Source organism: Cygnus atratus, chromosome 1, assembly GCF_013377495.2.
Source record: "Cygnus atratus isolate AKBS03 ecotype Queensland, Australia chromosome 1, CAtr_DNAZoo_HiC_assembly, whole genome shotgun sequence".
Lineage (NCBI taxonomy): Eukaryota > Metazoa > Chordata > Aves > Anseriformes > Anatidae > Cygnus > Cygnus atratus.
Genome location: NC_066362.1, coordinates 48,419,674 through 48,440,963, shown reverse-complemented (window position 1 = coordinate 48,440,963; position 21,290 = coordinate 48,419,674). Strand labels below are relative to the sequence as shown.

The window sequence follows — 21,290 nt, the reverse complement described above, 5'->3', positions numbered from 1 at the left end:
TGGGCAACCCGTTCCAATGCCTGACTGCTCTTTCTGAGAAGAAGTATCTCCTGTTTCCAACCTAAACCTCCCCTGGTGCAACTTGAGCCCATTCCCTCTAGTCCTATCACTAGTTATCTACGAGAAGAGGCCAATCCCCAGCTCCCCACACCTTCCTTTCAGGTAGTTGCAGAGAGCAGTAAGGTCTCCCCTGAGCCTCCTCTTCTCCAGACTAAACAACCCCAGTTCCCTCAGCTGCTCCTCACAGGACTTGTGTTCCAGGCCCTTCACCAGCTTCGTAGCCCTTCTCTGGACACATTCCAGGGCCTTGATGTTTGAGCAGAGGAAAGAGAGAGCCCCTTGCTACCCTTTCAATTAGTGCTTTAACCACAAAGGCAGCAAACCCAACTCATTGCTACATGTTGTTCATTAGACCTTCCAACACAGAAGTGTAGACCTGTGAGCAGTTTCTACAAATCTCTCTTGTGGAATACGGTATAGTGCACAGGTGATTGCCAAAGACTAGAATATGCTGGTGACCAGAGATCAAAATTTTCCACACAAAAATAAATAAATGGGGGTTATAAATATAAATATATTTATTTATTTATATAAATATTTATTTATAAAAATAAATAACCAGCAGTTTCACAAAAGCAAATAACACAGCCATCCCCAGAAACAATGGCCAAGGCCTTCAAAATTCAAAAGGAGAAGGTTTCAACTGCAATTCCCAGTGACACACAGGCCTGAAGGTAGGTACCATAAATTTAGAAAATCCTTCCATATTTCTTGCTGTACAACCATAGCCATCTCTAGCCTCCCACCAGTGCATTCCTACATCTGGATTCCCAGCCTTCCCTGGGCCTCTCTGAGGACCATGAGTTACAGCATGCACCACTGTGCTAGCCCCATGACAGCTCTGAGGCTTGGGGATTTTAGGACTGCTTATACATGGGTGCTTTACAGCTGTGATCCCATGGACACTACTTTCCACAAAGATATTCATTCCTACTGTTGTAGAGAGTACTCTGTACAGCCAATGATACTTTTACAGTATAGCACATTTAAAAGATTCGTACAAAGTACCATAAGTACCTGCATAATTCCAAGACACCACTAATGAGAAGATGTAGGCTAATTCTTCTTTCAAAACAATGGATATCTTTAAGAATTGGCCTGAGGTATGATGCATTTCCCCATGTTAAAAATTGTCAGTCACAAACTGATCATCTGCAGCAAGCAGGAAAGTTCAGCATCAGCCAAGATCCCATCAAAGATAGACATCATCCCAACAGCCTTAATGGCTTTTAAGTCTGGTGCACAAACTGACGAAAAAAAAGTACTAAATTTGAGCCAAGTAAAGTATGGTATATCGGTCTTCATTAAGAGGAAAAAACATAAATAACAGTTTTATTTTTAGCTATTTGTTTCTTTACTGATAATACATTTGTTTTACCCATTAGAGTCCAAAAAGCCAAGGTGGCCGTTTGCCAAAAGAGGAGTTGTGAGTATTTCACCATGTTTTTCCCTTGCACTGACCTTGCTTTCTCACACAACTAACTCAAACCTGGGTAAAAAGAGTTTCTTCACTGTACTTCCCTTGAAGAAAGGCAGCCAGCAGGTGAGCTGAGCATGGAATTCTCAGCTACCTCTGGGACCGAGCACCTGCTTGGTCGTTCGTCTGCAATGAAGGTAGGGTGACTCCAGCACAGCCTCCAGTGACACTGCACGTAACGTGTGAGAAGACAGCTAGCACCCTCATCCCCCAACCGCACCAAGGTGATGGAGCACATGGTGGCTGTGGCAGGCTCTGCCATGGGTAATGTCACTAGGGTCATGGTCCTGCATCTTGTCCTGCATCTCATCCACCCGAGCCGCACCCCTGAGAGGCTGCTCCAGGCAAAAGCCTTGGTAATTCAGTCACATTCTTGTTTCAGACTCATTGTGTTATGCATTTTCTGCATGCCAGCCCAAACTTTACTTGCCTGATATGGAAGGTATTTAAGCTTCACCTTTCCAGCTGGCTTTTTAGATGCATTCTTACACCTTTCCTGTCCTCATGGGTGCCCTGATGCTCTCCAATGAAAGCACACACCAACACCCTTCAGTTAATTTCCTTTTCTAACACATTCCCTTGTCTTCTGTTATGAAAATTTTCACTTGCAATGGTATCTAAATTTCTTTTCAAAATCATTCGCAAGTGTCTTGATAACTTTCTACCCCTGAAGATGTAATCATGAACCTTCCCTACCCATTTTTTTTAATATTTTATTTTCTAAATCTCTACTGTCAAAGAAAAGTTTATGCAAGTAAACCAAATACTTGGATTAGCACATGAGTTCCCACTTCTTTTGACAGCATTTATATAGAATTTCAAGGAGCACAGCCTAAACCACAGTTTAGACTTTGAAATATTTGAAATTTGCAATAAAATACAGTTAATATTTAGTCAAGTGATTTCTGATATTATTACACGGCATAAAATTTAATATATATAAATGCACTTTTAGTGTGTTGGTTAAGCATGGTGCATCGCTTTTCAAGATATCTTGCAGAACTAAGAGTTCAGCTTAAATTGTGAATTTCAAATATTATATAGTTAAATACATATTTCAAAGTTGGTTTGAGCTCAGTGCCTAAAATTCAGACAATAGAAATCCATAAGGTATGAATACATAGTTCCAGAGAGCAGATAAAACTTAGCGATACTCCTTATAAATCTAAGTTCACAGAACTAAATTTGGGTTCCTAAACGTTGCTTAAACATTTTATATGGCACTGCTGGCCTGAAAAATAAAGCCAAACCAAAAGCGGTTGTTTTTCTTTCACGATCCCTTACATGGACAGAATCCGGTTGCTCTTTAAGTTTTCTAAAATCTCATTTTACAGACACTGCTATGCAGCTGACCAAAGAAGTTATTTTTAATGCAAAACTCAAATTAAAATAAATAAATAAATAATCTCCCGAGATTTATATACCTAAGACGTCAGGAAGAAGATTTCAGATATGAGTTTGCTGTCCCATAATTCTGGCTGTGCTGGAGGAAACAAAATATTTTATTTGTTTCATATTGTGGTGGTAGCCCATTGTCTGTTGCCATACCAATGATCTGCCCTGCCAAAGACCGTTGTGTTACATAAATAAGATCTTACACACCCACACCTCAAAGCCACCTACACACACCACCCATAACCACAAATAAACCTGCCATCGCTGTCTCATCTCTGAGTAGGAGAGCATGGAAATATAAGAAAATCACGTGGTTAAGGGCAAGCTCCTTACAGATCAAAGCAAGGTTATTGAGCTGAGTAAACTCCTTATTGGTCTTCAAAACACTGTATGAATCAGGGGTGTTTTTTTTGTTGTTGTTAAACAGGGTAAAGACAAACACAAGCAAGATCTGGAAAACTGTCTTTCAACTGTTAAGATCATAGATTGCGGCACATATGATTTCTGCTGTTTCAAGGTATCAAAATATTCAGTATACTGTACCATGAAAGCTATCTGTTAAGCTCTAAAAGATAGAGATAAAACTTTTGTCTTACTTTCAAGTTACCATATTTTATTACGTTAATCTGGATATGAAATGCATTTTGAAAGTCCTTTGGTACCTTGATTTTACTATCTGAAAAACAGGAGGCTATCTTCCATCTCTGCTTTCCAGCAGCACCAGTACAACATATTACATTCATTAGCCTTTGCAAGCTGCCCACTATTTTTTGGTACAGCATCCTACAAACACAAGCTATCATTCTGTGCTACTTTCAAATTCGCTGTGTTTATGTTATGAATATTTTGGAGGAAAATGTCAGGTTTTTTAATATTTTTAATGAAAACTTCAAACTTTCAGCAGAAGAATTGCTAATACTGTCAGCCAGACTATGTACATGGGTAAATAGATTATAGATTCTTTTCATACAGTCTGAAGGAGTTGACGTGACAGTCAATTATTTTTTCTTCTTCCTCAATCAATAGAGTAAATCTTGGCATGAGTTTATAAAGGCTCAACAGACTGAGCAGAAAGATGTCAACAGCCGGTTGGAAGTGAAAAAAGAAGAAGCGGTGTGGGAACTTTTCACAAGTGAATGCACTTACTTTCTGGATCATTTGCTGGTTCTCAAGATGGTAACTTAAGATTTCATTTCTCAAGAATGATGAAACATTATTTGCCCTGTTGCAGCACAGCAGACATAAAGCCATCTGTAACGTCTCACTTGGCGTCTACAGGGGAATGATAGGCTCTTGCTTCCCAAACCCTCCTTCACTTTCCACACACACACCCCCAAAAAACAAAAAAAAAAATCTCAGTTTTATTATTAGTTCAAGGAAAAACAGAGAAAATGTTTCACTAATCTTATCTGTTGCTGAGTAAGTAATCTAGACAGTACAATAGGTACTACAAAGTAAAGGGCATAAATAGGGAGTGTGTTGAATTCCTCCTTGGTGGAGCAGCACAGAAAGGGACGGGAAAGGGAACAACAGGTCCAAGGTAGGATGGAAGTGTCCTTACTTATAGACGCTTTGGTTAGCGATCTGAGAAGGTAAAAAAGGTGAATCCTGGGAAGGATGAGAATAACAGGAGACGTGCAGCCCCCTTTCTGAGTCTTACATAGCACCTCAAAGATGAACCTTAGCCAGCCCCACATGACTTGTGTTCAGTCCACACCAGCTTCCCAAACTCTGCTGCCAAATAAATACACTGAATTTAGGTGTCCAGTTTTACAGATACTTGCTATTCTAAGTATTTCCCAGCATTCAAGTATTTCACTGATTTTAATGAATACCCATAGGGAACTTTATCGCCATAAGTCCCCTTGAAGTTCTCAGGTCAACCGTTTGTGGCAGCTAAAGAATTATGCAAGGCTAAGCAAACACTCTCGCTAGTTCTTCAGTCTTAGCACATAGGTGATGGGTTTTCTTACATTAATGCTTTTCACACACATACTAAAAATTCCACTTAATAATCTACATTTCTTAAGCCTTTTTCAGCTTCAGGCCAGATTCAGCACAGCTCCAAGATCACTGTCAGAGCTTAGGTAATATAGCATCTTAGCAGCCAATAAATACAAATGCAGTTTTCACTCAACACAGATTAATAGAACAATCCAAAGAGATGAAAGCCTTCACAAGTCCTTTGCTTATGCTATTCCAACATTTTTTTTTCTTTTCCATAGTAACTTCAACTTGTGTAGCATGGGTTAAGAAGGAAAGCATTTAGAAAAGTCACAGAACTCTGTAATTCTACAATTCTGATGCTATTAATTCCTACACACTAGAACTCTGATGTTATTAATTTCTTCACACAGACCTGCAGGGAGATCAGCAGCCCATGTCAGACAGAGAACATGGCAGGGACGTTGCTACTTATGTGGTAGCTGCAGAAGACCTCAGAGCCAACACTCGTACCCTGCTCCTTACACAAATCCCTGTTTAGCCTTCAGGCATGGCAGAAAAATTTTCTCACAGCATCATCTTCTGCTCTCTCCAAAATCAAAAGATCTTTTCAAAAGAGTTACATGTTCTTTTCATTAAAATAATTATATATATATATACACATACATAAAATTACATATATATAATGGGCAAAACTGCTAAATAACATGCATTTGTTTTGTTTTTAAAGATATTTATGAACACTCTAAAATACCTCCAGAGTAAAGAATTTCTCTTGGATGTAGATATATGGAAACTCTTTGCAAACTTGGAGGAGTTAAACAAGGTGAGTGGAAAAAAAAGAAAAAGAAAAAAAAAAAAAGGTGGGGAATCTTACTGAGATTAGAAACCAATCAGTCCAGTAAAAGGAGATGAGGATCCATCAGTAAGGTCTTTATTCAGATTCAATGCCCGTGATAGGAAATGAGTTCAAATAATCAGTCTTTCCATCATTTCTGCTTGGTATTTCTATGGGGGTCATTAGTGCAAATTCCCACGTGCCTCCAGCAAAAGATAAACAGGCATGGAGGAGAGTTCATTCAACAGTTATTTCTGAAGTAAACAGGAGTTTGAGACAAGTTCTCAAAAGTAAAGTCCTTTTAAAAGGATTTGTGAAAGTAAACATCAACTACACAGTTCTTACTGCAAAACTAAGAATGATAAAATAACTCCAATAACAAGCTTCCTTTCTCAAACGTGGGCACAAAGACCTTGTTATCTACTAAGCCACTCTTGTAGAGCAAGGAAAAAGAAAATGATGACCATCCCTCTCCAGCCAGGGTTTCCCCCGGCCTGGCTATCCCCAACACCGAGCTGATGCTCTGCATCCATGTACTACTCACCCTCCAGCTTCCAGGAGGAAGGAAGGGGAAGACGAGGCTTGGCTGTGATGTGCACTCACTCTTTGCCACTTGTGGCCAGGTGCTTGGAGATCATTTTCAGCTCCTGAAAGTTAAAGCAGCCGATAAGTCCAGAATTGCTTTTACAGAGCTTTATTAGCAATGTGGGAGTTTTTCTTGTCTTTAGAGCTCTTTTATGGGACAAAAATAAACCCAACAAGCACCTCAACCTTAACAGCAAAGTGATTTTTGGAAGGGGCTCTTCAGCTGCAAAAGTTTAATGTCTACTCATAATCATGTCTTAAACAAATTGCCTATTTCAAGTTCTTTCCCTTGCTGTTACACCCTTGCCTTAGCCACTAACATCTCACTTTTTAGGCAAAACAAAAAGAGCAGGAAAGCTCTTCAGAGCAGGGACAATTAACTAGAGATCAAACACATGAGTAAGTCACCTTTGCTCAGTAGCTGACCACTCACCAGGTGGACATATTCAGAAGTAGAATGAAAGAGGTTTTAGCTGATATGTTTCACCTTGTGCTTGTCGTGGACAAAAATCATACAAGCAGCCATCTACTAGAGTTCAGCTGATGTGTAGTTTCTGATCTGTTTCATTCTTACTTAAAGAAGGTGTGCCATTCTGGGAACACAAATACTTTGAGCTTGGCTGGAGCTTGATAATGACTTGGGAGAACTATCTTCAATAAATTTTCCATTTTGTTTTTTCATTTTGTTGTCCATATTAATGAGGATGAGAAAGGATCATTTATTGTGCATAGCTACTCGTAAAAGAGTGGTCTAATGTAGGAAAAAGTAGCTTCTCTCAATGCCTTTTATGCCTTTTTCATGCACTTTACAGTACGCATTTCTTCTTGAGAGCAGGCTGAATCCATGAAAAAATGCATGCTGTAAAAGGTGCAAAATGAACCCTTGTTAAAATGAAAGAAGAACCCTTGTCCTATAAGCAACCCTGCCCCCATAAGTTCACCAAACAAAGCAATGAATACAGCTAAAACAACAACTCATAACAGTATCACAAAGGGTGATGTTACCTTCGGGTCACAGGGAAATACCAGGTAATGTAACAATGTAACATAAGAAAATTTTTCAGGAGAACTATGCCTGAAGAAGATGACAAGGTTGATAAACACCTGGGAAATCCTTCAAACACCTCTGAAGCCCCTTGTACATCCGAGGCTGCTGTATGCTCTAACCATGGGCAGTGTAGAGTTTGGGTTGCTGCCAATGTGCTGAACGTATACAGATCTGTCTTTGAGACTGACCAAAACTTTGGCCAAAAGCTCAGTCTGGTCATGAACATGAGTGCAAACAGTTTGGGAGGTGAGCAGGGGTTTAGGAGCACGCTTTCACCCACTTCTGACTGACAGTGTGGGAACACAGAACGTTTGAATTTAACTTACAAGAAATATGGGGGTTTCATTTTATATCATTTTATAGAAATTTCCCACACATCCCAGGGCATGAAACAAATTCAAAGTATGAAAGATGGCGTCCTCTTCAAAAGAATGTGGTCTCCTTCAGTTGTCACAGCTCTGTCACACACAATGTTTTCCAGTAGACACCATTCATCCATTGTAATTTACGATGTTGACTCCTATCAAATACAGCTACTACTGTAAAATAAGTTCAAATGAAATAACCACAATCCTGTTTCAAAGCTTTTGTCATATGGCATTATCATGATGCAACTGGGTATTTGTATAGATTTACTTTATCTTCTGACTGATTAAAAAGCTCTGGGTGTAATTCTGATGCTAATTCTGGCAACATCAGGGAGACAAGCATAGGTGCCTCATGAGGTCTGAAGCCTTTGAAGAGACCAGGAATGAGAAGTAAAGTTGTCTTAAACTTAGGCAGATCAGTCATACTAATTTCTCTTTTTTCCCCATTGCTTAGATAAGTCTCAGTTTTGTGGAAAGTTTTTTTGAAATTGTGAAGGAACATGTCAGCGAGTCAGGGTCGCCTACGGATTTCATCTCCATACTCAGAAAGGTAACATAATCAGAAGCATTCTTGTTTAATCTCAGCAGATCCTTGCAATGGACCATTTGTCATAGCATGTAGGTTGCCTTAAAGCAGTCAAGTCAGTCAAGGACATGCCATCTGTCACAGGCAGTTTGGTCTTAGCCTCAAGTACCTCCTGTCAGTAGGACATTTTTATTTTTATTCATTGAAATGTCTGAGGTGGTCATGGAAAGCTGCCCTGTATGTGGAACAGAGCATGGAAAGATTTTCCCTTCCTGGGGAACCACAGCCCAGACCTTGTGGAGACATTGCCATCAACAGAGCCAAGCTTCTCACTCTGTGGGAGAGGTTTCCCTGAGACCAGACCCTGGTCCTGTCTCCAGATGTACCCTGCTTCCTTCCAGTCATCATGTGAATCCTTCCTTTACTTCATGGACCAGATCCACAGATGTATTTAAGTGATTAATTAAGATCTCAATGGGATATGCATTTTGGCCTGTGTCTGCTAAGTGAAAGGCGGGCACAGACCCTTTCCCTAGGTACAAGGAAATCTAAGGTAAAACCACGTTACAAAACCAAAAGGGTTGTTCCTGCCTTTATCATGACATTTTTCTTTCTTGACAAGATTCCAAGCCTCTTTTGCAGTTCTTCCAGGGTGAGCTCTGCCAGACACACCAGATTTATTGCCTTAATTATACATCCGCTGTCTTCTACTTGGAAAACCTGAGACAGAGAGAAGATTTTGGCATCTACCTGAAAGTAAAGTGATGGTTTTGTTTTAGTTGTTGTTGTTGTCTTTGGGCTTTCTGCCTTATGAAAGGATTTTAACAGCAGGCTAGAAAAGTTCACTGGAAGCAAAACTGTTTAAGTAGCATTTTACACAGATAATTAAACTGCAGGGAATAATCACGCATATGAAGTCCTTCAAAGTGTATGTTCTCCTGTGCATGTGAAAGTCCATATTTGTAATTTAAAACAGGCAAGAGTGGAAAGCTAGAAGGGAAAATCTGGCTGCATTTCTGCAGGCAGAAAATACATACTGCCAGCATCGAGCATGTGATGTTTTGCACATAATCCATTGACACAGTGACCTACACTTTAACAAAGTGAAACGGATACAAGAAAAATAAAAAAAAAAAAAAAAGCCACATTGTAAAACCACTCTAATGTATTTTCCTTTGATACATGTCCAGCGTATCAGCTTGGTTTAAATGTTGAATGGGATCACAGTGTATAGGGTATTACGTGCTCTAGAAGATGACCGGGCTCAAGGGTATTCGCTAATCCACATCCCCTCATAGAGGAAGCAGCATCCTGGACAGCACAGCAAGCAACCACTCTGCAATGGCAGTGATTTAGCTCTATGGTTTGGCTTGACTACAGATAAGACAAATGTAGAACTTGGTATCAAACCACTACCAGTAGATGAATGTTTACGTCCCTCATGTAAGGCTGAAAAGAGCTATCAGGCAAGTCTTTGTAAAGTTAAAACAATAGCGCAGGCTCTGTCTCTGCTGACACCGTGTCTGCCTGAAAGCACTAACTGCATCCAGGATAGCTGCAGGGCTCGTGGGGAGGAGGCTCTGCTATTTCTGACTTATCATAAGCAGACCAGTGTAAAAGCTTAAGACTGATCTTCAACGTTACAAGCTTAGCAAGAGAAACCTAAAGAAGAGGGCTTTTCTTTTCATAAAAGCCTCAAACGCTGCAGCTTTCAGGGACATCACTCCCTCTGATAAGGGTTTCAGACACTCATGCCTAGGAGAAAGGTCACCAGTGGAAAGTAGCATTTGAACATAAAAATTGGCCCTCAAATGAGACTGAGGTTTTCCTGATGAAATTAAAATGGCAAACAAATAAGAACACAGCTTCATCCACCAGCGTGGCCACAGCATCTGAAATGGGAAGGTGCAGCGTGTTTCCCCCTGTAAAGAGGTGGAGCCTTTACACTGCCCTTGCTCTCACTGTGTAAGAAGTTGGTCTTTAATTAGCCCTTGTCTCATTACAGCTGATGATGCATAAAGCTGTTTGCTACCTACCTGCCAGAGAGCAAAAGGAGGCCTAAGAGCAGTGTTCTTTGTCTTCGGCAGTGGTGTGAACAAAACGAACATTGCAAGAGACTGCACCTGCCGGAGCTGCTGGTCGCTCCTTTGCATCGACTGACCCGCTATCCCCTCCTCCTAAACAATATCTGGAAGAGGAGCACTGATGAAATGGAGAAAGGCTCTATCTGGTCAGTTAAAGAGAAGGTGGAAAAGTCCATACGTAAGTAGCTAAGGTTAAAATTCAAGTATGCAATTAACAATTAGCAAGCTATGTGGTTTTTGTGCATGTGCTTTGAGTGTAAACGGGTCCGGTCTCCCTGCAGAGATGCAATGAGGACACGCATGCCTTTCTACAATCCTGAGTCCTTCCTCATTCTGTGAGAAATGATTGGTGCTGCCCCTGTGCTCTCTGAGCAAGGTCACAGGACTCCCAAATCAGTGAGTCACTTGTATTTGCTCAGAATCATCTGCAGTGACATGGAAACAATTAAAAGCAGATCACAAATTGGAACAAATAAAGAAAAATCTCAAACAAAGAAGTCTTTGACTTGGATTTATGTCTAGGGAGGATTTGTTGGGGCTAACCCTTAATAGGATGAAATACCACTCACAAGGGGGATATTATGCCAGTGACCTTTTGCTAAATGACAGGGTCCTACCACGTAAAGTAGAAGAAGAGCTATCGCAGCTACAGATTTTTCCTACTTATTGTAGGAAAAGGAAGGATTGGTCCAGGCAGATTTTTCTTTCCTGGATTCTGTTTTAAGTAATTAAATTATTAATTCAGTCTTGTTCAGGAAGCCATAAACACAGCTGTAAGTGCCTTATGGTCTCCTATCAGGAGACAGGTTTATTCTCTAAAGTCATATTGCAGCCCACGCAAACCAAAGACAAGACAAGCATTTGGGAAAATGCCCATCCTGCCAATCTTGGCAGGAGGAGGCGCCTGGCAGCACTGCATCCCCACCTGCAGAGCAGGGTGCTGCACACCCCGAGGGACAGGGAGGTGCATGGCAAGGGGCCACTGCTGCCCAGTCTGGACCTCTCAGCTCCTCAGCATGACCTCCAAGTGCTGAGCTTTGGGCGAGAGAAGGACCCTTTTTCCTGCTCTTGCTGAGTTTTGTGGAGGAAAAAGGGCAGGGGCTCTTTCCAGGTGTTTCCCCAGTACCCACCAAATTTAAGTGTGACAATGGAGCAAGGATTAAAGCTCTGGTCCTCCTTGCAAATCAGGGTCCAGTCCAAAAAATGACAGCTCACAGAGCAGTGACCCTGTGAAGGACTGAATGCTGCTGTTCTTCTCCCCATCCTGAAGGCTGAAGGTTTAAACATCTCTTCGGGAGATGAGACAAAGCACATGTCTTCCAGACATAGATAAACACAGGGCTCCTGCTTCCTGGATAAATACTCCAATGACAGAATTACCACCTACAAGAGAGACTTGAATCCTTTCTCTTATCGACAGATTTTGTGAGGATGTGAGGAGCCTGGCCTTACAGCCACACAACAAACAGACCCAGCACAGAACAGGTCTCAGAAAAATAAAGTGTTTTTTGTCACTATATGATGTGACTCTGCTGGGAAACTCTGCTGACCTACGAAGAGTTTAGTCATTGTCTTCAGTGAGGCAAGGACTTCATCCAGGGTTTCATACATGAGGATCTTTGGCTTCCACTGAAGAAAATCAGTATTCAACATCTTCTAGAAACAGGCCTATTTTTGCCAGTACTGGCAGTAACTGATGCTTTACATATTTCAGGGGATCTGGAAGGCAAAGTCAAGTGGCTGGACAACTTTCAGAAGTTCCGGCAGCTGCATGAGGTCATAATTTGGCCTCAAATCTGGGATCGTGACAAGAGATTCTTTGTCCCAGAGGTAAGCACTTTAAGGGCATTTTTCCTTGTGGAAGGAAGGCATAGCTTCCTATCTTTACAGTGTTATCTAAAGACTTCTGGTTGTCTATACTCTAGCTGTTGTGGGTGTCTCTGCTCTAGCAGGAGCAGCCTGAGCACTGCAAATGCTGAAGCTGAAGGTGCAGGCTGCACACAGTCCCCTGGATGGCAGCATGGGTTGCTCTCTGCTAGCATCAGAGAGAGTACAACCAGGAGGACTTGCCAGGGTTTACTTTTAGAGGGCAGAATGAAATAGGATAAATATAACTATTAATACATTTTTATAAGCAGCACAGCAAACAGAAATTATTTTCCTCTTCCACTCCTCAAGCTGACCTAAAGAAGTTCCTACTTGAATACCATTACAAAAAATTACAGTGTTCCTGGGAACAGATGCTCCTTTCCACTGTGGTTGCTCCCTTACCCAGACAGACAGACAGACTTTAACCAGCGTTACGGTAACGTCATCAAGTGAGCCTCACCTCAAGGATTACGTCTATTCATGTGCAGAGCTGCAAAACACATTAAACTCACTCCAGAAAAGAAAAATCCAGCTTAACATTTCAAAACCTTAAACACAATTAAAGAGAGGCACTGCTGAAGAAACACGATCAGTTATTAGCTGTGTGGTAAATTTAGTCTGATATGACAAACAGTACATGTCGTCTCTGTTTAACTGCTGGATGCCTCCCGGTTCATAATCAGATATGCAAGATTCCTCATTTTCTCTCTCTCACTTTCTCTTTTTGTGGTCAAGTGCTTGAAACAAAACTTGAGAGAAAACAGCAGTGAAAACATTTTGTCTTCAGCGAGCAGACTTCTCCTCCACGAAGGGAGGCTAACACTAGCAGGTAATGTCCCTAAATGTCTCTGTAGTGGACACTGGCTTAACAGAATTATGCTTTGTTATGGCAGGGCCGGAACGAACCTCTGTGATAGTATTTGGGCAGGTGCAGGGAAGAAAAAGGAAACATACAACTTGTCAGAGAGAGGCCAAGAATTAACCAAACTGCAAAAAGGATGAGTAATTTGCATGACTGTTTCTTGTCACATCTGGATATTCTATCTGCCAGATGCAGAGGAAATCAGACTGACTTGCCTACATCTGTCACTCAGAGGGAGAGTTTTACTCTCAAGCTCAAGAATGCGGCAAAAGGACATCAGGAAGTTTAGACTGTCCCATACAAACTGCCCCACATACCGGGGACTGATGTCAACAAACCCCACCTCTCTGGCACCTCATCTGTTACATGTTTTATTTAAAAGTACTGGAAAGTCCAGACAGTTTTCCTTTTTTTTATTTTGTACTTATCTCTGCTCAGACTGCTGTTGTGGCAGACAGCTTGGAACAAGAAGGTAATGTGTAAAGAAGACGAGCAGCTTCCCTTTCATTACCAGCAGGCTCCCACGACATGCCCCTAACTCCACGTGTAGCGCAGAGGTCCCACTTGGGGGTGTTGATTCCTACAGCTGTTCTTGCAGCTATCTGTCACCCTGTCAGAGCCAGGGCTCACATCTCTGGACACACAGGCACCATTTTGTGGCAGGGCACAGGCCACTCGCTGGGGAGCTGCTGCAGAATCACTAGAGAGGAGCCTTTCCTCCTTGCCTGAGCAGGAAGCAGAGCCCAGGCAGTTTGATTGCTTTCCCTGCTTGGAGAAGACCAGCGTCTGAAAGGGCGCTGGAAGCAGCAGGGCTGTAGCAGGGCTTGGCAGAAATGAGCCCAGCTGCTGCCTTACAGTTCCTTCACTACCTCAACAGGAGCAGAGGTGAAGGGAGTGAGCACCCGATATTTTCTGCCCCCCACCGTCACTGTCATAGAGGGAGCAGCCAAGGGGCACAGCCCATGGATCAGTGGGTTTGGTTTTCTTCCCACGTGAGGAGAATTATAGTGGCAGAGGAGAAGATGCAACATCAGGCACATGGAAAGCAGAAGATAAGGTTGTTAGTGATGTTTGGGGGATGGTGGGCAGAGGAGGAAGAAAGCCACTGAGTCCTCTTCTGCTAGTGTTCCCCTCTGCACTCATTGCCCTTCTGATGAGACACCAGCACACGATGCAGTAAGGTAAGGGTAGCCTTCAGGGGGCTACATTTCTTCCTGCAGTACATAATTAGAAAATGGAGAAGAAGGTATAAGCATAAATCTTACCCAACAAGACAGCCAGGTGCCTGCAATCTGCAATATAAAAGTGCCTGACATTTGGCCGCCTGTCCAGATGAAATATCTTTCAAGACAAAAATGAAATCACGATTCAAACACAGTGCTGTGCAACAAAAAGAAGTGTGTCCTAATGTCACACCTCTGAACTGATTCAGACAAATTTGTCTTTGAGGTGAACCGTGTTTCTTCGAATGAAACTGCAATCACTGAGACCACAATTGCATGGTTTTTCGATAATCCTAGCATCAAGAAGATAACATAGGAAATGCTAGAAATCTTCTGTTTGAAGAAACACGGGTGCGTTGTCAGAATTTTCAGGGAGCAAGTGTTTCTGCTGTCAACTTCTATTTAAAAATAGTGCAATCAAAAAATGATGTTTGGTAGTACTGGGAGTCAGAGAAGACAATCAGAAAGCTCCAGCTCAGCATTCCACCAGATCAAGCTGTCATGTCATTCTGTGAAAAACAGGGAAAGTTTTTGAAAGTTTATAGAGTTGCTCAGTGAAAGGATGAGAAGTAACAACACAAGCTGCAGCATGGGGTATTCATGTTAGATATTTGGACAACCTTACTAAAATTAGGGTGGTCAAATATTGGTGCAGGGGACCAGAGTGGTTGCATAGTCTCCATCCTTGAACATATTCAGAACTTGACTGGATAAAACACTGAACGACCTGCTCTTGGAGCACTGGGTTCAACCAGGGACCTCCAGAAGTCTCTTTTGACTGCTGCCATTCATTGGTTTTCTGAGTACAGCATAGATCAAAGAAACAGAAAATTTGGTCTGCAGCAGTAGAGAGAGTTTGCAACAAATAATTCTTTCATGTGTAATGCCCACAAAAGCCTACTGCTGTACAAGAGATGCTGTGGAAAACACCCTACCAAGTTTTTGACTTCACAGAAACTTACAGAAGGGTATTTTTCAAAAGACTTCTAATACATAACTGGTCTTCTGAATCTCAATTAGCACATAAGTACTTCAAGGTAGTTCCTTTTCATAGAAAATGTTTTAAACAACCTTAGTGAGATGAGTTTTCAAGCCAAAGCCTTTCAGAGTCAAGCATGCAAGAAAACATTTTATCATCCTGCAGATTACCTGGAAGCAATAGCTCTGAGCATCCCTATTTGCAGTGAACAGTAGTTAGGCTTTTCACGCCCAGATGTGCTCTATCAGTACAGAGCAGTCAGAGGAGATATTACAAAGGATAAAGCCTGCAGCAGAGAAAGGAAGTGATTCTGGAAGTTACGTAGGGCTGTAAGTTGAGACCAAACAGGGAGATGAAACATAGGTTCATGGAAAGGAGGAACTATAAACAGGGAAGAGATCAAAGGACCAAATTCTGCAAAACCAGTTCAGGAGAGAACTTCTTGGTAGCCCTAAAAGCCAGATTCCCTGCAGTAAGTTGCTTTAAAAAATTACTCTTGCTTCTGTTAAATTATTCCCTCTTATTTATACAATAACAATACCTGAATTTTCATCAAGGCATGGAGATCAACCTTAAAGACTTACAAGCATTCTCACAGACATCTGTTGTTATATTCCTTGCATCCTCGTGACCTCCAGACTAGGAAGAAAAGATAAGCCAACTCTATTTTGTATAGTTTTTGAAAGGCCTTTGTGATATCGTCAGTTAACATTTCATCAATGTGAAAGTCTGTGCAGAGGGCTGCAAACAGATATCTGTAGGTACCAGTACTTCACTACTTCTTTCTCTCTGACATTTTCAGTAGTTTCACTGTTTACTGGTTAGGATTTGCTGATTTGTAGCATGCCAGCTGCTGTATTCATAGGTACTGCAGGTGATTCAGATCCCTTTTACTGGCAGGCAAGTAGTTATTTTTGCATAATGAAGTGGTAGCTGCTACAAAGTACAAATATTAAGAGCCAAATTCATCAAAAGGCATATATGACTTTCAAGCATTGTATTTGAGAGTGCAGACTAGGGGATGAGTAGTTGTGTACTATGCTGGAAGTCATGCTTCTTTTTTAAAAGACTACTGTAAGATGATTCATAGATGTGCCTCAATTTAGAAATTCCTTAGCATTCCTTAAAATAATCATGTCATCAAACTGACTTTTTTGTTTTCCTCCTTAGAAAGCACAAGACTCCTTGATGTCTACCTCTTCCTATTTACTGATTTCCTATTAATTACCAAAATTAAACGTAACAAAAAGGTAATAATGGATAGAGATGCATGTGGTTGCAGATGTTATTGTATTTTCCAGCTTGGTGAATATTTTGAATGTACTTTGGAAGACTGATCTTCAGCAAGAAAAATACAAGATGACTAATAGGCATGAAAGACAGGTGGTATTTTCTTATGCTAATAGCAAAATAACTTCCAAGAAAGGGAGAAGACCTCCTGATATTGAAAGAATGGGGCTGGGGGGACCTTTGAACACCTTTGACTGTTTCCTGCCTGTGTACCTATACTGTGTTTCTATCTGTGTTGTTTTAATACAGGCCGTGACCTTGACAAAAGAGTTCCAGATACTGATAAGTTTTTCAGAAAAAAGATTTCTGGGGTTGCTTAGGCAAATAAGCTCTCTGTACACCTTTGATAAGACAAAGCATATAATTTAGGGCTGTTTATTGCCTATACTTCATGAGCAGATGGCAGACAACCCGCTAATCAAGTTCATTTTCTATTCCCAGAAATACGGGGGCTCAGATACAGGCTTAATCCCTGTCTGTCCTTCCCTCGCTCCCGAGCTGCAGTCACTCATAAGAGAAGGTGGGTTTTGCTCAGTCCTTGACCAGCCTATCCCACTGGACAGACTGATATTGAAAAACACTGACCCTATCCACATAACAGGTATGTGACTAGGTACATCTGAATGTTTTCATAAATACCATGTTCACACATTTGTGTATGTAGTGGTGAAAGGATTAGACACTGCTTGCCCACAAACCACCCCCAGAAGCGTGGAGTGCCAATGTCTCTGCACTGGTTGGCTTCACAGATCGAATTGTGCTGCAATTTCTGTAACAGTGACTTTCACATGCATACTGGCAATTTTCAGATATGTACATTCGCCACATATAAGGTGTAAAGACTCCAATGACTTCTATCTCATGAGCCAAGTATTTTCTTACCCTAACCACCCTAACATGCTATATCAATCCCAGGAGCTATTTCCAAAGGACACCATCAATCCCAAAGTAGTTATGAAACATTTTTTCAGTTATCCCAATTCCCAACACTACAGTGCACTACTCTCCTTGGTGTCCTTATGTGTGCAGCAGCAAAATGTGAGGAGGCTGGAGAGATGATTTACCTCCTGCTGCTGCACTGACTCACCTCCCTGCTGGCCCTTGAGAGGATGGAAATCACACACCCTAAGTCAACGCTTCCCTGCTCATAGACTTCCAAACACGTTGACATGGAAAACCACCTCCGGTAACATCTGGTGTGCCCTTGGGTGAGGTGGGAATGAGGACCAGCCTCCACAGAGAGTGTCCAGCTTTGCCCTGCCTAAGGAGTATCCCTGCTGTCATCAAATAAGAGGTTGGGTCAGGCCTCCAAGTCTGATCCACTGGGACAAGCTCTCACACACCTCAGTGACACTGACCTGACACTGCCAAGACCCCAGGAGCCTCCTCTATCAGAGAGAAACAGAAATATAAAACTCTGGGCTCCAGGGCCTGCCAGCCATCCTAACCCCAAGGACAGGGAGGAAAAGCTCAAGAAGCTAGAGCACTCTGTAGGAAATCAATAGATGTGGAAAAGAAACCTAGAGCCCATAAAATTTATGATAACCTTGAGACATATTCACTCAGGGTAATTAGCATTCAGCAACAATGTTGACAGGAAATAAAGAGAGGCGGTAAAAGGAAACTGAAGAAAGATGAGAAGTGGATGAACACAGAGGAGAATAACCTTGTTTATATGTCCTCCAGATGCCGTCTGCCTGCTTGAGGTGCCCCCTTGCCAACTCAGCATGAATCCAGTGGCCGCACCTCACCTGCAGTGTGGCAGCCAGGGCAACCCTGGCAGCCCCACAGCCCTGTCCAAGCCCAGGCCCAATGCAGGATCAGCAGCTTCTGGTTGCCTGGGGGCCAGGGCAGCAGCCCTCTGGCTTGCACGTACAACACTGGGCATAAAAGCCACACTGGATATTAGAATAAGATCTGAGGAATTTTTCCTAGCCACCATTTGCTATACTCAGAGATTTCTAAACAGGTTCCCTGTGACCTAGCCACAACCAGCAGAACAGACAAAATCACCTGCTGCATCCCAGCCAGGCTCTAAACACTGGTTATGGCCTTCCCTGTACTCTGGACCTCATTGCTGGTTTTCTTCCCCATATGTTCCTACCAATTTTATTACAGGCTGTAGCCACAGAAGTCTCCATTATTTACCTGTAGTCTTGTTACACCTTGGAAGCCCCATCCTAATACAGCACATGTTGGAGTGGAATATAGTAAAAATATTGATAAAAATAACTACAGGGAGGCTGCAGTTCACATTTTCACCATTTTGTGTAAAGCAACAAGCAAAACTGCAAGCCCAAAGCCTTCCACATTTCAGTGAAGGGATAAGAGGTACAATGCTGTGCTCCTACTTACTATCTGTGAATGGCAGGACCTTGCACCAGAGATGCAACTTTACATGTAATAGTAAGGATCCATCTCTGAAGGCAGTAAACATACTTTCTGACTTGGAAATTATTTTCGTTTGGACATTCTGGTCTAGATTTAATCTTTGCAATTCATTATTATGGCCCCACTAAGAATGCTTTACGTTAAGTGTGATGGCACCAGACCCACCAGTCTGTCACTGTATATAAGACCAGTAATCATTACAGCTGCAGAATCTCTTTTGACAAACATTGCTGAGAGTCTGATGCTGAGCACTACCCAGAAAATTCATTTTTAGGACTTGTCCTAAACAAAATGTATTTTCATCTGTTCACAGGCTGACATAAGGCATGAGTTCTGAAACGTACCCCCTCTGCTGCTGCAAATTTCTGCTGCTAACTGATTTGCCGCAGTAATTTAAGCAGTCTATGGTTAAACATGGTCTATGTTCCACCTTTCTTTTTCTATAATACCAGGATTAGAGGACACTATATCCTCCAGAAATGTTTTGAGGTCTGAGATCTGCACTGTCTCCTGGCTGTGTGGGTTCAGGCCCGCCACTTGCAAGGGGGCAGTCCCTCACCTCGCTCACTGTTGTTTCATTTACAGCAGTGTATACTGGCCACAAAAAGCAATGCCAAATCAATCTGCTGCATTGCAACAGGTAACTACACCCTGCACACACTCCAGGGAGAGACCAAGCCCAGCACCAGTGCAAGCACAACCACTTCCCTACACAGAAGCCTTCAAATGGACATGTTTGAAAACAGATAAAAGTTGTTGATACCTGTTCTCTAACTTCAGTTATGCTTTAGTCCACTCTGAATGGAAGCTTCTTTTAACAATCCTCAGCAAGACTCAAAAGCAGCTGAGCTACACAATGGTTGAGTAAAAATTCTATTAAAAATAAAACAAGTACAAGCAGAATTAATTTTTTGAAATAACAAAGCTTCCTACATAACAAAAAATTAACCCCAAGAGGGTGCCTTGCCCTATTAAGAATCAGGAAAGATGACCACACATATCATGCCTTCGGTCATTACTAGACTGTGATATGAAATTGGAGTGGCAGCTGCATGAGGAAATTTATACCATTTCTTCACATTTTTTCCAGTCTTCAGCCTGAGAAATGCTTTCCTAATACAGCATGAAAATAGGTATCGGCAGTGCATAGCAGTCTTCTTGCTACAAGCACAAACAGACACTGCCAAGGTAAGTAATACATCTTTTTTCTTCTGTAGTTACACAGCTACGCTTGCCCTAGAGGAGGATCTCAGCCTGAAAGTGGCCATGCTGTGCTAAGAATCTATTAAAGTTGTGACATTTGACCAAAACCAAAACAAACATACCAAAAAAAAAAAAAAGTGTTCTGGTTCACACATTTTATTTGCTACAGAATTTTTACTGTTGAACATGTACCAACTTTCTATCAGGGTTGATAGCAAGTCATATCTTTTTGAAAAACAACATCATTTCTGTTTGCTAAAAAAAAAAAAAAAAAAAAGAGAGACACTTCTTGCATAACAGAAATGAAGACAGTCAGCCCCTCCAGAGAAGTCAAAAACAAAACAGTCCCCCCAATTCATATCTGTAGTATCCAGATCAGAAAATTGTGTTCATCTATGCGCAGCACACTCTTGCAGTTTCAGATTGAACAGATGGTATGATTAATTCCACTGTTATATAAATTTACCCCTCACTTTCACACCATATCACATTTCTACCAGCAGTGCTGTTTTTAACATCTGAAATGAAAGTGTGCTAGGCACTTCACAGCTTGGGTATTTTTTTTTCCTGCAAGTTGAATTTCATTCTCTAATACCTAACGCACAAAAATCTGACTACCACTAATACTAATTCTTAAAAATAAATCACAGTAGACAGACTTTTTCAGGGAAAAACAATGAGTGAATTCTTTCCGTTTCCAAGCCACTGGTTCCTACTTGGAATAGGTATCTACTTAAGAAGTAGTTACCATCTCCCGTGACTGAAATATTAACATTCCCTTTTGAAGTCTTCATGCCAGGTCACAATCACCTTCTCAGTGTCTCCCAGCTTCATTTTATCAATGCACTGAAAGGCTCTTTTCACATGGATGCAGTAACATTACAGCATTTTTACTTAGGTCCCCCTGATTCTTAGGAAAGGTAGACCCCATCCATCACTGTTTTGGATAAACTACTATATTTCAGCTCCTAAACCCAATCCCAGCACAGTCAGCATGTTTTTTAAAACAAACTTAGCTAGCCAAGATGGTCCCACAGTTTTAGCTGATAATGATCTGCAAGACAGAAAGGACGATGATCTTCCTAAGACGACTGATATTTGTGAGGACCATCAGACCAGGACCTTGAGGTAGACAGAATTATAGAATG

General features: G+C 41.6%; 1 protein-coding gene across 1 annotated transcript in view; it reads left to right on the top strand.

Annotated features, from left to right (window-relative positions):
• PLEKHG7 (pleckstrin homology and RhoGEF domain containing G7) overlaps positions 1-21,290 on the top strand; it is a 31,552-nt gene that overhangs the window by 7,667 nt on the left and 2,595 nt on the right. Inside the window, exons 4-15 of the mRNA XM_035551904.2 lie at positions 1,446-1,486; positions 3,360-3,449; positions 3,959-4,108; positions 5,607-5,702; positions 8,170-8,265; positions 8,884-8,997; positions 10,329-10,503; positions 12,040-12,155; positions 12,930-13,023; positions 16,429-16,508; positions 16,990-17,149; positions 20,030-20,127. Coding sequence (XP_035407797.1) covers positions 1,446-1,486; positions 3,360-3,449; positions 3,959-4,108; positions 5,607-5,702; positions 8,170-8,265; positions 8,884-8,997; positions 10,329-10,503; positions 12,040-12,155; positions 12,930-13,023; positions 16,429-16,508; positions 16,990-17,149; positions 20,030-20,127 — 1,310 coding nt within the window. The remainder of the gene's footprint in view (positions 1-1,445; positions 1,487-3,359; positions 3,450-3,958; positions 4,109-5,606; positions 5,703-8,169; positions 8,266-8,883; positions 8,998-10,328; positions 10,504-12,039; positions 12,156-12,929; positions 13,024-16,428; positions 16,509-16,989; positions 17,150-20,029; positions 20,128-21,290) is intronic.